This window comes from Stegostoma tigrinum, chromosome 27 (assembly GCF_030684315.1).
Source record: "Stegostoma tigrinum isolate sSteTig4 chromosome 27, sSteTig4.hap1, whole genome shotgun sequence".
Lineage (NCBI taxonomy): Eukaryota > Metazoa > Chordata > Chondrichthyes > Orectolobiformes > Stegostomatidae > Stegostoma > Stegostoma tigrinum.
In genome coordinates this window covers 40,203,169-40,216,783 of record NC_081380.1, presented here as the reverse complement: position 1 = coordinate 40,216,783, position 13,615 = coordinate 40,203,169, and the positions used below count along the sequence as shown (strand labels likewise).

The window sequence follows — 13,615 nt, the reverse complement described above, 5'->3', positions numbered from 1 at the left end:
CAATGTCCTCAACCTGTGAATGAATAAAAGGATTTCGATTAAAAATAATACCTGAGTAGCATCACAATTATTCATGGAGTATATAACCAGTAACGCTTTGGCAATGAAAAGTTAATCTGCGAATTTCAAATCTCCACAGGTTGCTGATTAATTTGTAAACAACATGGAAACAGCAGCTTCTACTTTGCACGAAGTTCCTACTTGTACGTTGTCACTGAGTAAAAATCCTGGAACTCCTCCTTAGTAGCCTGGGAATACCACATTAACTACAAAGGTGGAAGATAGAGACTCACCAGCACCTTAAGAGCAATTAGTTGTTCAAATTTGAATGGGCAGTACATACTGGCCTCTCTGTATCCTAAACATGAATTAAAAAAAAAGTTGGTATGGTATTTGCCACAGAGCCATGTCTATAAATTTGCTGTAAATGTACTTTTCAAGCATGTAATAGTGATAATAACAATCTCTCTCCCAGAAAATAAACTATCTGTATGGAGTAGAAGGTGCGGTATCTGTCAAATTACCATGTTTCTGAACACCTCTTGAAAAATGAATGAAATCTGAATGTGATTTGGTCGCCCATCTGCACTGAGTTTCACTGATCTCTGGCAGGGGAGAGGTTTATAGACTGTGATTCCCCAGATACACCAAGCCTCAGGGAGAGTTGAAATATCAGCTACATTTTCGCCTCCTGATTGCCACCCAGTCTTGCTAGAAACTGAAAGCGGGTTAGAATGCCCTCAGTGGATACACTACTCATTTGGCATATGGGGGAGGTACCTGAGAATTTCTGGCATCCCGAAACTTAAAGCTTTAGGCGAGACAGCACCTTTTTAGAATAGGTAACGCTGGAAGGAAAGATTTGTGTCAGTATTTCACTATGGAGGAGTATATGGAAACTAGAGAACTCAGAAAATAAATCATGAAGTCTTGAAAAGAGTCCACAGAACAGAAGAGGAGGCGCTAGGGGTCATAGAATTCATAGCAGTAGATAAATTCCTTGATATGATCAAGTGTTTCCGGAAATGTTGTGGGAAGCTCAGGAAAAGCTTTTTCCTGAGATATTTGGGCCAGTTAATAAGATATTTGTATTGTTGACAGCTATGGGTGAGGTGCCAGAAGACTGAAAGATAACTAATCTGGTGCCATTATTTCAGAAAGGTGGGAAAGAAAAGACAGGGAGCCAAAGACCAGTGAACCTTATGTCAGTGGTGGGTACGTTGTTGGAGGGGATGTCGAAGCATAGGATTTACGTACATTTGGAAAGGCAAGGATTGATTAGGAATCGTTAGCCTGGCCACGTGTTTGGGAAATCGTGTCTGACCAAATTGATTGAATTTTTTGAAGAGGTGACAAAGAGGGTTGATGAACGCAGTGGTGGGCATTGTCTATATGACTCCAACAGAGTGTTCAACAAGGTCCTGTGTGGTAGGCTGGTTAGTAAGGTTAGATCACATGGAACACAGGGATAGCTAGCCATTTGGAAACAAAATTGGCTTGAAGGTACGAGACAGAGAGTGGTGGTGGACAGTTGCTTTCTGGTCTGAAGGCCTCTGACCAGGAGATTTTTTCCCTATTCATTTGTAGGATGTGTGCATCTTGCCCGTCCTTAGTTGCCCCTTGAGAAGGTGGTGGTGAGCTGCCTTTTTGAGCCACTGCAGTCCTCCTGCTGTGGGTTGACCCACAATGCTATTAGGGAGGGAATTGCAGGATTGTGACCCAACAACAGTGAAGGAACAGTGATATATTTCTAAGTCAGAATGGTGAGTGACTTGGAGGGGAACTTGGGGGTGGTGGCGGTCCCATATTCCTGATGCCGTTATCTTTCCAGATGGAAGTGGTCATTGGTTTGGAAGGTGCTGCCTGAGGATCTTTGGTGAATTTCTGCAGTGCATCTTGTAGACTGTACACACTGCTGCTACTGAGTGTCGGTGGTGGAGTGTCGAAGTGTGCCACAAGGATCAGTGCTGGGTCCACTGTTGTTTGTTGTTTTAGACATGAATAGAGGTGGTTTGGTGAGTTAGTTTGCACACCACACTAACATAAGTGGCAATGTTGACAGTAAAGAAGATTATCACAGAGTACAATGGGATCTCGATCAGATTGACCATTAGATCGAGGAGTGGTGGGTGAAGTTTAATATAGATAAATGTGAGGTGCTGTATTTGAGAAGGCAAACCAGGACAGGACTTATACAATTAATGGTAGGGCCCTGGGAAGCATTGCCAAACAAAGAGACCAGGGGTGCGGGTTCATAGTTCCCTGATAATGAAGTTGCAGGTAGACAGGGAGGTGAAGAAGACATGCATGTTTTCATTGGTCAGAACACTGAGTATCGGAATTAGGGCATCTTGTTGTGTCTGTACAGGACATTGGTCAGGCCACTTCTGGAATACTGCATACATTTCTGATAGCGCTTCAAGGAAGGATGTTGTTAAACTTGAAAGGGTGCAGTAAAAATTTACATGTCCGTTGCTGGGACTGCGGGGTTTAAGATTGAGGGAGAGGCTCAGTCGGCGGGGGTATTTTTCCTGAAGCAGCAGATATAAACATGACGGAGGTTTATAAAATCATGAGGGGCACGGATAGAATGAATAGCCAAGATCATTTTCCCAGGGAGGGAGTCCAAAACTAGAGTGTCAAAGTGTTGAACATACTGTTCGTACAAATGATGAACTTCAGATTTTTTTTATTCAGGAATGGGATGAGGGGCATCACTGGCTTGGGCAGCATCTATTGTCGGTCCCTCATTGCCCAGAGGGCAGTTAAGAGCCAAACACCCTGCTGTGGGCCTGGAGTCACACGTAGGTCAGACCAGGTAAGGATGGCAGATTTCCCTCCTGAAAGGGCAAAAGTGATGCAGATGGGTTTTTCCTCACCATTGGCAATGGATTCACAGTCGTCATTAGATTTGTAATTCCAGATACTTGTCGAATTCAAATTCCATCATCTGCTGTGCTGGGATGCGAACCTAAGTCCCCAGAACATTATTTGGGTCTCTGAATCCACAGTCCAGTGATAAGATCACTAGGCCATCACCTCCCCTTTGAGATGCCCTGCATCTACAACAATGCAGTCCTGAGGGATTGTCAAAATGTTGAACAGACTGTCCATTGGACCAATTTGCGATGACCTGCATCTGTAAAAATATATAAATGCATATATATAAATTGCTATACAAACGCAAATGTTTCTTTCTTTTGTGTTACCCTGTGAATGGGACAAATATTAACAATCCATGCCGTATCATTCAGCAAATTAAAGTGCCACTCCTTAAATGTGTCAATTCCACAAAAAAATTTAAACCTTAAATTTGAGCTTGCTGCAGTGATGAAGGAAATGTTACTAAAAACTAATTACAAACATAAGCCTTGGTGTGGAAAAAGACTTAAGATTGTAACTATAGATTTCATTAGGCGGAGGTCAGGTGGACCACCATAGAGGTGGGAGGGAGAGGGCGGGTGGTCGGTTGATTTTCAGCTTGGAGTGTTTGCTGGATGAGAGCATGGGGAAGGGGATATCTACTAGTATAGACATGGCTGTCTAAATGGGCTGAAAGGCCCCATTTCACACAGTAACTTCTCTAAACTTCGATGGTTTTGTGGATGTCAGACTACTGATTTATTTATTATTTGCATTGGAGCATCAAGAAAATGTAGAAGACGATGCAACAAAGCTCAAGCAAAGCTCCCTCAGAGAAAGTTGTTCTATTGTGCTCCCCCTGTTCGACGTCGCAGTGCTGTGCAGCAGCATCACACTCTTGCACCAACACGGTTCAGGCACCTTCGACCGCTGAATGCCTTCGCCTGCGAGACCTTCTTCGCTGAATGATTGCCAGGGTAGACATTTCCAATATGGAGTGTGTAACTGCCCCCAAGATTAGCTTCCAACGAGCCCGGTGGATTCGCCAAGTTAGTCAGATGAAAGGCTGGGAAGGTGGTTTACAAAAGCAGATTTTATTCAATGTCAGGTCCTTTCCTGGGGCACTGAGCGCCAAGGGGGAGGCCCCCAGAGTGATGGATGTTACAGCCGACTGTGCTTATTGGGGCAGCCTTCGGTATGCAGGAGAAACTACTTAAAAGAATCACTCTGCCACAGCTAACTTCCTGTGGGTCCAGAAGCTATGAATTTTATTTGGCACCATGTTTAATGAGTGACATTTCTGCATCAAACCCACTGCTGACTAAGTGGAAGCCACTTTTCTCACCAGTTGGAATTGGTCTCATTGCCTTTTCCTGGGTTTATGTTGTTCTAGCTGCCACCTCACCCTTTCCAGCAGATGGCTCCTTCCCAGCCCGTGAACTGCTGTTGGCTGAGCAGGCAGCTTTTGAGATGCATTTAGAATCATATGGCGAGGAAACAGAGCCTTCGGTCCTTCTTGTCCGTGCTGACCGGTCGTCTCAATCTGACCTACTTCCACTTGGCAGCATTTGGCCCATTTCCCTCGATACCCTTCCTGTGCATGTACCCATCCAGATGCCTTTTAAATGTTGTAATTGTACCAGCCTCCACTACATCCTCTGGCAGCTCATTCCATGCACACACCATCCTCTGTTACTGCTCCAGTCCCTTTTAAATCTTTCCCCTATCACCTTAAACCTGTGCCCTCTAGTTTTGGACTCCCCTACCCTGGGAAAAAAACCTGCCTATTCACCCAATCCATGCCCCTTATGATTTTATAAACCTCTATAAGGTCACCCCCTCAGGCTCCGATACTCCAGGGAAAATAGCCCCAGTCCATTCAGCCTCTCCCTGTAGCTCAAACCCTCCACTTCCACTGACATACCTGTAAATCCTTTCTGCATCTTTTCAAGTTTAACAAAATCCTACCTAAAGCAGGGTGCCCAGAATTGTACGCCGTATTCTTAAGGTGGCCAAACCAAAGTCCTTTGCAGCTGCAATATTACCTCCCAACTCCTAAACTCAATGCACTGACCAATGAAGACAAATGTGCCAAATGCCTTCTTCACCACCCTGTCTATCTGCAACTCTACCTTCAAGGAACTATGCAGCTGCACCCATGGGCTCTTTGTTCAGCAACATTCCCCAGGGTCCTACCATGAACTGAGTAAGCCCTGTCCTGGTTCCCTTTACCAAAATACAACACCGCACATTGATCTAAATTAAACTCCATGTGCCAACCCTCTGCCCCATTGGCCCGGGTGGTCAAGATCTCATTAGACTCTGAGGTAACCTTCTTCACCTCCAATTTTGATCTTATCTGCAAACTTACTAACCATTCCTCCTATATTCACATCCTAATCATTTCGATAAATGACAAAAAGCAGTGGACCCAGTACCAAACTTTGCAGCACACCACTGGTCACAGGCCTCCAGTAGGAATGGAACACTCAGCCACCGCCTTTCCCAATGGGCAACAGTTCACTCTGACTCAACTGGGCTCTGAAAGGTACAGTCACCATTGATTTACCAGGCATTGGGTTGTTCTGTCACCAGATAGAGACAGCTGTTGGTGCCTTAACCTGAGGGTTATCATGACTCAGGCAAGAGGAGAGGTAGAGAGACATAGCCCATCATGGTAACCTCAGCTGGTATGAGAACTGAACCCATGCTGTTGGCGTCATCTTCTGTCACAGAGCAGCCATCCAGTCAAATCAGCTAACAGAGTCCCACCAGGGGCTGCTGTGAACATACAAGGTGATTGGGTGATGCAAAGTGTTGGCTACAGAAGTAAGTTTAACAGGTCATACATGTGAGACTGTCGAGCATTGAGCTGTACAGCAATGTCCAGTCTCCTGTGAATTGATTCCCATTTCCCCCTCAGCAACCTGTGAGCTGCACTGTTACCTTTTTAACATTATTTGTTCCATGCCATATTGTACAGGAGTCAGGTAGTAATCCTGAGATCGCTACCCTTGTGGGAATAATCTGCCATCCAGTGTAAAATATACATCCCCCGGTTGCAAAATGAGACCTAACTCAGTCAGGCTCAGAATAGAAATATCGTTCTTTAATATCTAAACATTTAAATGAGGTGACAATCCTTCATGAGACAGTTAAACATCTGTTCATAATTGGTCATTGTTAGTAATTATTTTCTTTATGGTATATTTGGGAGTCAATTGGAGTTGATCAGTAGTAAAAGTTTTTGTGTGAATGTTGGCTGCGGGTTGTCCTTTGGTCACACTCTCTCTATTCCTGTTGTGGTGAGTAACTGTGCTCAGTCTCTCCATTGGTCACTGGGGTCTACATGTCCTTTGAGAGAATGAAGTGTACGGTCAGTCCAATGGCCAGGATCACGGGCCCTGAGAGGAAGGTGAGGCCGCGACGAATGATCAGTTGTTTTGTGGACAGGATTTCTCCGACTGTGGTAACTCCAGTGTCCGCAGTGGAAGATGTATCCATCACCCGGTCCTCCTCTGTTTGTATTTCCGATTGACAAACATCAGGAATTGGATTCACTGCCCTGTTTCTCGTGTCCACATCTGGAAAGGAAAATCACGTTGAAATGATCAAATGATTCCTATTGATTGTATTGTTTAAAGGTGGGCTGGTGATCAGACCAATAATCTCCTCCATGACTCCCAGTCATTCCCAATACCACATGATCTACATGTAGGAGAATTGTGTCAAAAATACAGGAGCCACTTTAACACTCAGACTACTAGCTTCTGATTATTTCAGGATAAAAAGTGTTCCCCATTGTCTCCTCACAGTGTGGCCTTTCAAATTGGCTCAGAGGCCACTTTAATCTAGAATTTAACAATAGATCAAGCTGTACATAAATGATGTGGAGGTGCTAATATGGGACTGAGGTGTACAACGTCAGAGGTCACACAACAGCATGTGATATTCCAACAGATTTATTTGAAATGACAAGCTTTCGGAGCCCTGCTCCTTCGTCACCAGGCAAAGGGGAAAGCTTGTGATTTCACATAAGCCTGTTGGTTAATAACCTGGTGTAATGTGACCTGTGACTTTGTACACACATACATGTCTTTTTTTCACATTTTTAGTGATGGTAATTATATGAACTAATTGTCAAGTTGCAATAATGTAATAGTGAGGTACCAGAGCAGTTTTTTTACTCCACTCTTATTTGTTAACCGGGTAATGATTGAAAGACAGCACAACTTTTATTTCACCTGTTGACCTGTACTGGGTTTGACAACCAGAGGCACTGTGGGAGGTGTCCACGTTCTTCACCACACCCGCATTAACCAGAGCCTGGAAGCAAATCACAAAGAAAATCATGGATGAGGAGGGATAGGAGTGTTGCTTGAGCAGAACTGTGAGTGCAGAACTCTAAAAGGGCAATGACAAGTTGGTGGAGTGGGGGGATAGCTGGCAGATGAGGCACAATGCTGAAAAGTGTGAGTTGATACATTTTGCTGGAGAAACATTGGAAGACTACAGGAAAAATAGGATACAGGCGCGCAGGAGCAGAGGCACTTGTGTGTACCGGCGTACAGATCATTGAAGGTGGAGAGATCAGTTAATAAAACAGTCAGTGTTTCTCAGCTTCATTACAAGAACAAGGAGGTGATGTTGGTCGTGATTTGAGCTCAGCTGGAGTATCGTGTATCGCTCTAATTGCCACACCAGAGGAAGGATGTGAACACATCGAAGAGAGTGCGAGAACAAATTACAAGAATGGCACATTTGAAGAGCCAGCTGAGACTAAATGAGCCGAATGGCCTCCTTCTGTGCCAGAACAATTCTATGATTCTGGGAAACTGTGGAAGGGCAGAACAGAGGTCACACCTCCAGTACAATGCAGCCCCCATTCCATCATTTACTGCTTTTTAAAAAGTGGCACTTGTGAACTATTACTGTTGGTGATACCACCAAACATCGAAGAGCTCAACTTTCCTGGCAGATTGCTGTTCTGTCTGACTAGTTCACAATACATATGTTCTTGAGTGTAACTTCAGTGTGGAGAAAGACACGGACGCGAGGGAAATTGAGGAAATAAATGGTGATGTCTTGGAAAAAGTACATTACAGAAGAGGAGGCTCTGGAAATCTTAAATGAATAAAGGGAGATAAATCCTCTGGACCTGATCAAGTGTATCCCAGAAATTTGTGGGAATCTAGCGAAGAGTTTGAGGAGGCCCTTGTTATTTGAGATATTTATATCTTCGATAACCACAGATGAACTGCCGGAAGACTGGAGGGTGGCTCATGTTCTTCCATTACTTAAGAAAAGTTGCAATGGGAGCAAGGAAACTAAAGATCAGTGAGCCTAACATCAGTGGTGGGTAAGTTGTTGGAATGGATTCTGAGGGAAAGGTTGCCCATGCATTTGGAAAGGCAAGGGCTGATTATGGATAGTCAGCAGGGCTTTGTGTGTGGGAGATCACGTCTCACAAACTCTGTTGTGCTTTTTGAAGAGGTTACCAACAAGATTGATGACAGCACAGTGGTAAATATTGTCTACATGGACTTTATCAAGGTCTTCGACATGGCCCTGCATGGTAAACTGGTTCATATAAGGTAAGGTCACACGGGATACTGGGAGACATAGCCCCAAGTGAATACAAAACCAGTTTGGTGGTAGAAGACTGGAGCCAGCAGTATGCCACAAGGATTAGTGCTGGGTCCACTGTTGTTTGTCATTCATGCCTACGATTTGGATGAAAATATAGGAGGCACAGTTAGTAAGTTTGCAGATGGTATCAAAATTGGTGATGTAGTGAACAGAGAAGATGGTTATCCCCCTAACACTACAAAGAAATCTTGATCAGATGAGCCAATGGGCTGAGAAGTTGCAGGTGGAGTTTAATTTAGTTAAATGAGAGGGTTGCATTTTGGTAAGGCAAACTAGGGCAGGACGTATTCAGTTAATGGTAAAGTCCTGGGGTGTGTGGTTGAACACAGGGACATAAGGATGCAGGTTCATAGTTCCCTGAAAGTGACATTGCAGATTGACTGGATAATGAAGAAGGCATTTGGCACACTTGTTTTCATTGGTCAAAGCATTGACTGTAGGAGTTGGGAGGTCATGTTGTGGCTGTACAAAACATCGATGAGGCCACGTTTGGAATACTGCGTGCAATTCTGGTCACCCTGCCGTAGGAAGGACGTTGTCAAAATAGTAAGGGTAGAGAAAAGATTTTCAAGGATGTTGCCAGGATTGGAGGGTTTGAGTTATAGGGAGAGGATGGATAGGCTGGGGCTTCTTTCCTTGGAGCCTCAGTGGCTAAGGGGTGATCTTCTGGATGCTTATAAAATTATGATGGGTGCAGATAAGTGAAGAGCTAAGGTCTTTTCCCAAGGGTAGGAGAGTCCAAAACCAGAGAGTATAGATTTAAGGTGAGAGGGGTAAGATTTTAAAGGGACCTGAGAAGCAACCTTTGATGTGATGTGCAGATGGAATAAGCTGCCAAAGGAAGTGTAGATGTCGTACAATTACAACGTGGAAGAGGCATTTGGACAGATTCATGAAAGGTTTCGAGCAAATGGAACAAACGCGGGAAATGGGACCAGATTAGGTTGGGAAACTTGGTCAGCATGAACAAATTGGGCCAAAGGATCTGTTTCCGCGCTGTGTGACTCTAAATTACAAGCTGTAGAAAACTGGGCATCCCTGAATTAAATACAGTTCGAACAAGCTTGGCATTAACTACAGTTAACATTGAACTTCATCTGAAAGTGTTATTGGAGAAAATGCATAAATAATAAATGACCCATTTCCAAGACTATAATGGAGTGAAGGAGATTGGAGAGAGACAAATTTCATCCATTGGAAATGTATATTATACATTTTGACTTTCAGAAGGAAAGGATTACAATGATGGTAAAGTTATTAGTCACATTATCATTTGAAGATATCACAAAAATATCATGTTGCTGAAGAGATAACGTTTCTGGGTCAAGACTTTTTTAGAGTGTTCTTGGTATAAATGCTGATAGAAGCAAATTGTTCAGTTTGTATTTCATGAGGGAAATTCACCTTTAAGCTCTGCGCTAGCTTACACTTTAGAATGGAATCGCATCCCTAAAGTGTGGAAACAGGGCCTTCAGTCCAACAAGTCCACACCAACTCTCAGAGTGTCCCACCCAGACCCAGCCCCCAATCTACACATCCCGGAACACTACAGGCAATTTAGCACGGCCAATCCACCTAGCCTGCACATTTTCTTTTGTATTGTGGGAGGAAATCGGAGCACCGGGAGGAAACCCACACAGACACAGGGAGAATACCCAATTCCACGTAGACAGTCACCTGAGGATGGAATTGAACCTGGATCCCTGGCACTGTGAGACAACAGTGCTAACCACTGAGCTATCGTGCCACCCCTGACTGATGGGGGGAGCCTCTGCAATGCCCCTCACTGAATCTTGTGGCAGAAAGCAATCAACTTGAATTGCCCACTTGAAGAAGCTGAAGACAAGTTAAAGAAGCAATCTGGGATAAAAACAGGAAATGTATCTTGAAATCCAGGACTTGAAGAGACCCCAATTATGAGGTTCACAAAAAAAACTGAAGCCACGTTTTAATGGCGGGATCCCCATGAAATCTGCATCTCCAGGAATAGTTGGAATGTCATGTCAAATTAAAGTAAATTCCAGATGGCAAGAACATGCCATTGAATTTGTCCAAGGAAAGGTGAATGAATGTTCAAGATTTTGGAAGAATAGAAAAATCTTTGGGGGGGTGAGGGGTTCGGCGGGGGGTGGGGGGAGACAAATTACATTGCCAAACTGAGCTTCCAGCATTTCATTTGATGCTGTTATATTAACTTAATAAAGCTTACTTTGTTTTATTCTTTTTGAATAGCACGAACTCTGTTTTGTTAGCTTTAGGGACACAGTCCTGTCAAATGAATTCTGGGTAGACTGATTCCATCTTCGAGCAATATCATAAGAGGTAAAATATGTGAGATTTTTTCAGTGTGGTATGTGTCAACTGGGAACACACATGGCATGAAGGAAACAAGGGGAAAGGAAGACTGTTTTAAAATGAGTCAAAACATGACGCAACAAATGTGCTCTATGATCGGTTCTTACCTCGCTGCATGCTTCATTCCAGTTGAATCTGTAAAACACTATCAGAAAGAAAACTAACTGTCCAATCACAGAAGTGAGCATTCCATACCACAGACCTGTAAAATAACAACAGTGCAGTGAAAATGGGGACAGCACTGTCCTGTGTTCATTCCACTTCTTCATCTTATTGAAATCTTTTCACATTTATCAGATGGCTGATGCCACTCTGCAAGATACTGCATATTCACCTTTGGCCTCAGTGCCCTTTGATTCAGGAAGTGGAGAATTCCGTCGTGTTCCCTCGCCTGGTTATTATCCAATAACCCATGTTTGAAATGTGGAATTTGCACGAGAACTTTGTCTCAGCTTACCTCCTGCCATTATTCCTGTGTCTCTGGTCAGAGATGAGAAATGACCATGGGATTAGGGTACTTTATCGAATGGTACAGAGTGCATATTGATAGGTAGTGGCCCCAAAACCAGACAGGGCCAGTTAGACGCACATCATACCCCAGTGGGTGAACTTCCACCCGACTTCACTCTCTGCTACAGATTGCAAGGTGGACTATATCCTCAGTCCTTTATAACGGAGCGGATGGATGGTGATAATTATTGATAAAGAACAAGAAAAACAACAATGTAAATTCCTACCAAATATGCCACATTTTGCAGCAAACATCAGAGGGATCCCGACTGGGAACCCAATCAGGTAGTAGCCAACCAGGCTGCTGAATGCTCCTAGTTTTTGCTTCCCAGCTCCTCTTAACACTCCAAAACATACACCCTGCAAAATAGACAAACACAACATATTACACTAATTTTTCAACAAAGGGAGACTAGATAGGCTTGGATTGTTTACTTTTGAGTGGAGAAGGCTGAGGGGGGATATGGTCCATAAGATGACGAGGTGTATCGACAGGATGAATAGGAAATAGCTGTTCCCTTTTCGTGAGGAGGCACAGGGTTGGGGTAAAGGGCAGGAGATTCAGAGGTGATTTGCGAAAAAATGTATTGACTCAGCTGGTGCTGGGAATCTAGAATGCACTGCTGGGGAGGGTAGCGGAGTTCGGAAACCTTAAAATCTTGAAAGAATATTTGGTCGAACATTTGAAATATCATAACATTTCAGTTAATGGGACAAGTGCAGGAAATTGGAATGAGTGCATGTTTAGTGGTAGTTATTGTGGGTGTAGACTTGATGGGCCGAAGGGCCTGTTATGTTCTGTAAGACTCTATGCGCTGTGGCTTCTGCCATCAGGAAATAAACCCTCATGAATAAGCTTGTCCTGAAATAACTCGGAATCAATATGTTGCATTGTGAACACAGTGATCCATGTCATGTAGGGAATAGCTCACATCGGTTAAGGTGTTTTCTGATTGTCATAAAGATAGTAAAAACTTAAAAATCTTTTCTCAATTTACACTCAAGCACACCGATTGATCAAATTCTCCCAAAAGACTTAAGGTTGGATTTTTTTTGAGTGATGGCTTTCCTTTGTCTTTGCCTTCCATCATCAGGGAAATGGCTGGGAAACAGGACACAGGCAGACCTCAGAAAGAAATGAGAATCAAACCTGAACTGCCCAGTCTGGTTTGAACAACAGACTAGCCATTTAAACATTGAGCTCATCGGGTCCCGCTCGTGGCACGGCATTGAATGTCCATTGGAAATCCAAATGCACCAACCTCTACTGTTTCCCCTTTATCTACTGTTTACAACTTCAAAGAAATCTATTTAGTTTGTCAAACACAATTTTCCTTTCACTAAACCATGGTGACTCTGTCATCTTGTCATTCGATTTTGTAAGTGTCCTGCTATTACATTCTCAGCCTGAGACAAACTTACCTGGACATGTCTGTCTAATGTTCCCTCCTGTCTTGGATAGTAGTCACATTTGAGGTTTTGTCATATATTGAGACCCTTGCGGAACAGGAACCTTGGGAAGTTTTGAAAGTTACAAGCAATACATTCACTTTCTCTGCAGCTGTTTGCTTTTGGACAGTAGAATGCAGGCCATCAGGTCCAGGGGTTGCAAAGTGGCATCTCCCCTCAGTCCTTTGTAGGGAGTGGTTGGACCCGTTAGTCGCATTACTTTGTCTCTCACCATCTTGGTTGTTTTTAATAACAAAGGTGTAAAGATTTCTGAGGAAGGATCCAGACCCAAAACATCAGCTTTCCTGTTCCTCTGATGCTGCTTGGCCTGCTGTGTTCATCCAGTTCCACACCTTGTTATCTCAGATTCTCCAGCATCGGCAGTTCCTACTGTCTCTCTTGGTTGTTTTGAGTTCTTTCTTTGCTCCTGCTTCTTCACTTCCTCTTCATCTTGGGGAGGTTTCTTTGAATTTGTTGCATTAATAGAGATCCAAATTGTTGGTTTCAAATCTCTACCATGTCATTTTTTCCATTGTCAATTCCCAGCCTGAGCCTCTAAGAGATCGACACTTATTTCCCCAACTCTCTTCATTTTTATGTCACTGTGGAAGCTTACACTGTGTGTTTTAATATCATTTTTCTTGGTTTTCTCTCATACATCCCCTTTCCGTCTTTATTTCTTTTTAGTTGTGCTTCAGAGTTTCAAATCATTTGACCTACCTTCCCAGCATGAGGGTCATTCCCTCAATGCCATCTGATAGTCACAGAGATGAGGGTTTCCTCTGTTCCT

General features: G+C 43.6%; 1 protein-coding gene across 1 annotated transcript in view; it reads right to left on the bottom strand.

Moving 5' to 3' along the window:
• Positions 1 to 6,029: 6,029 nt before the first annotated feature.
• Positions 6,030 to 13,615, bottom strand: part of LOC125464436 (multidrug and toxin extrusion protein 1-like) — a 57,279-nt gene continuing 49,693 nt past the window's right edge. Inside the window, exons 15-18 of the mRNA XM_059655451.1 lie at positions 11,604 to 11,736; positions 10,974 to 11,068; positions 7,107 to 7,188; positions 6,030 to 6,446 (exon numbers count right to left, since the gene is read on the bottom strand). Of these exons, the coding sequence (XP_059511434.1) occupies positions 6,208 to 6,446; positions 7,107 to 7,188; positions 10,974 to 11,068; positions 11,604 to 11,736 (549 nt within the window). The 3' untranslated portion in view covers positions 6,030 to 6,207. The remainder of the gene's footprint in view (positions 6,447 to 7,106; positions 7,189 to 10,973; positions 11,069 to 11,603; positions 11,737 to 13,615) is intronic.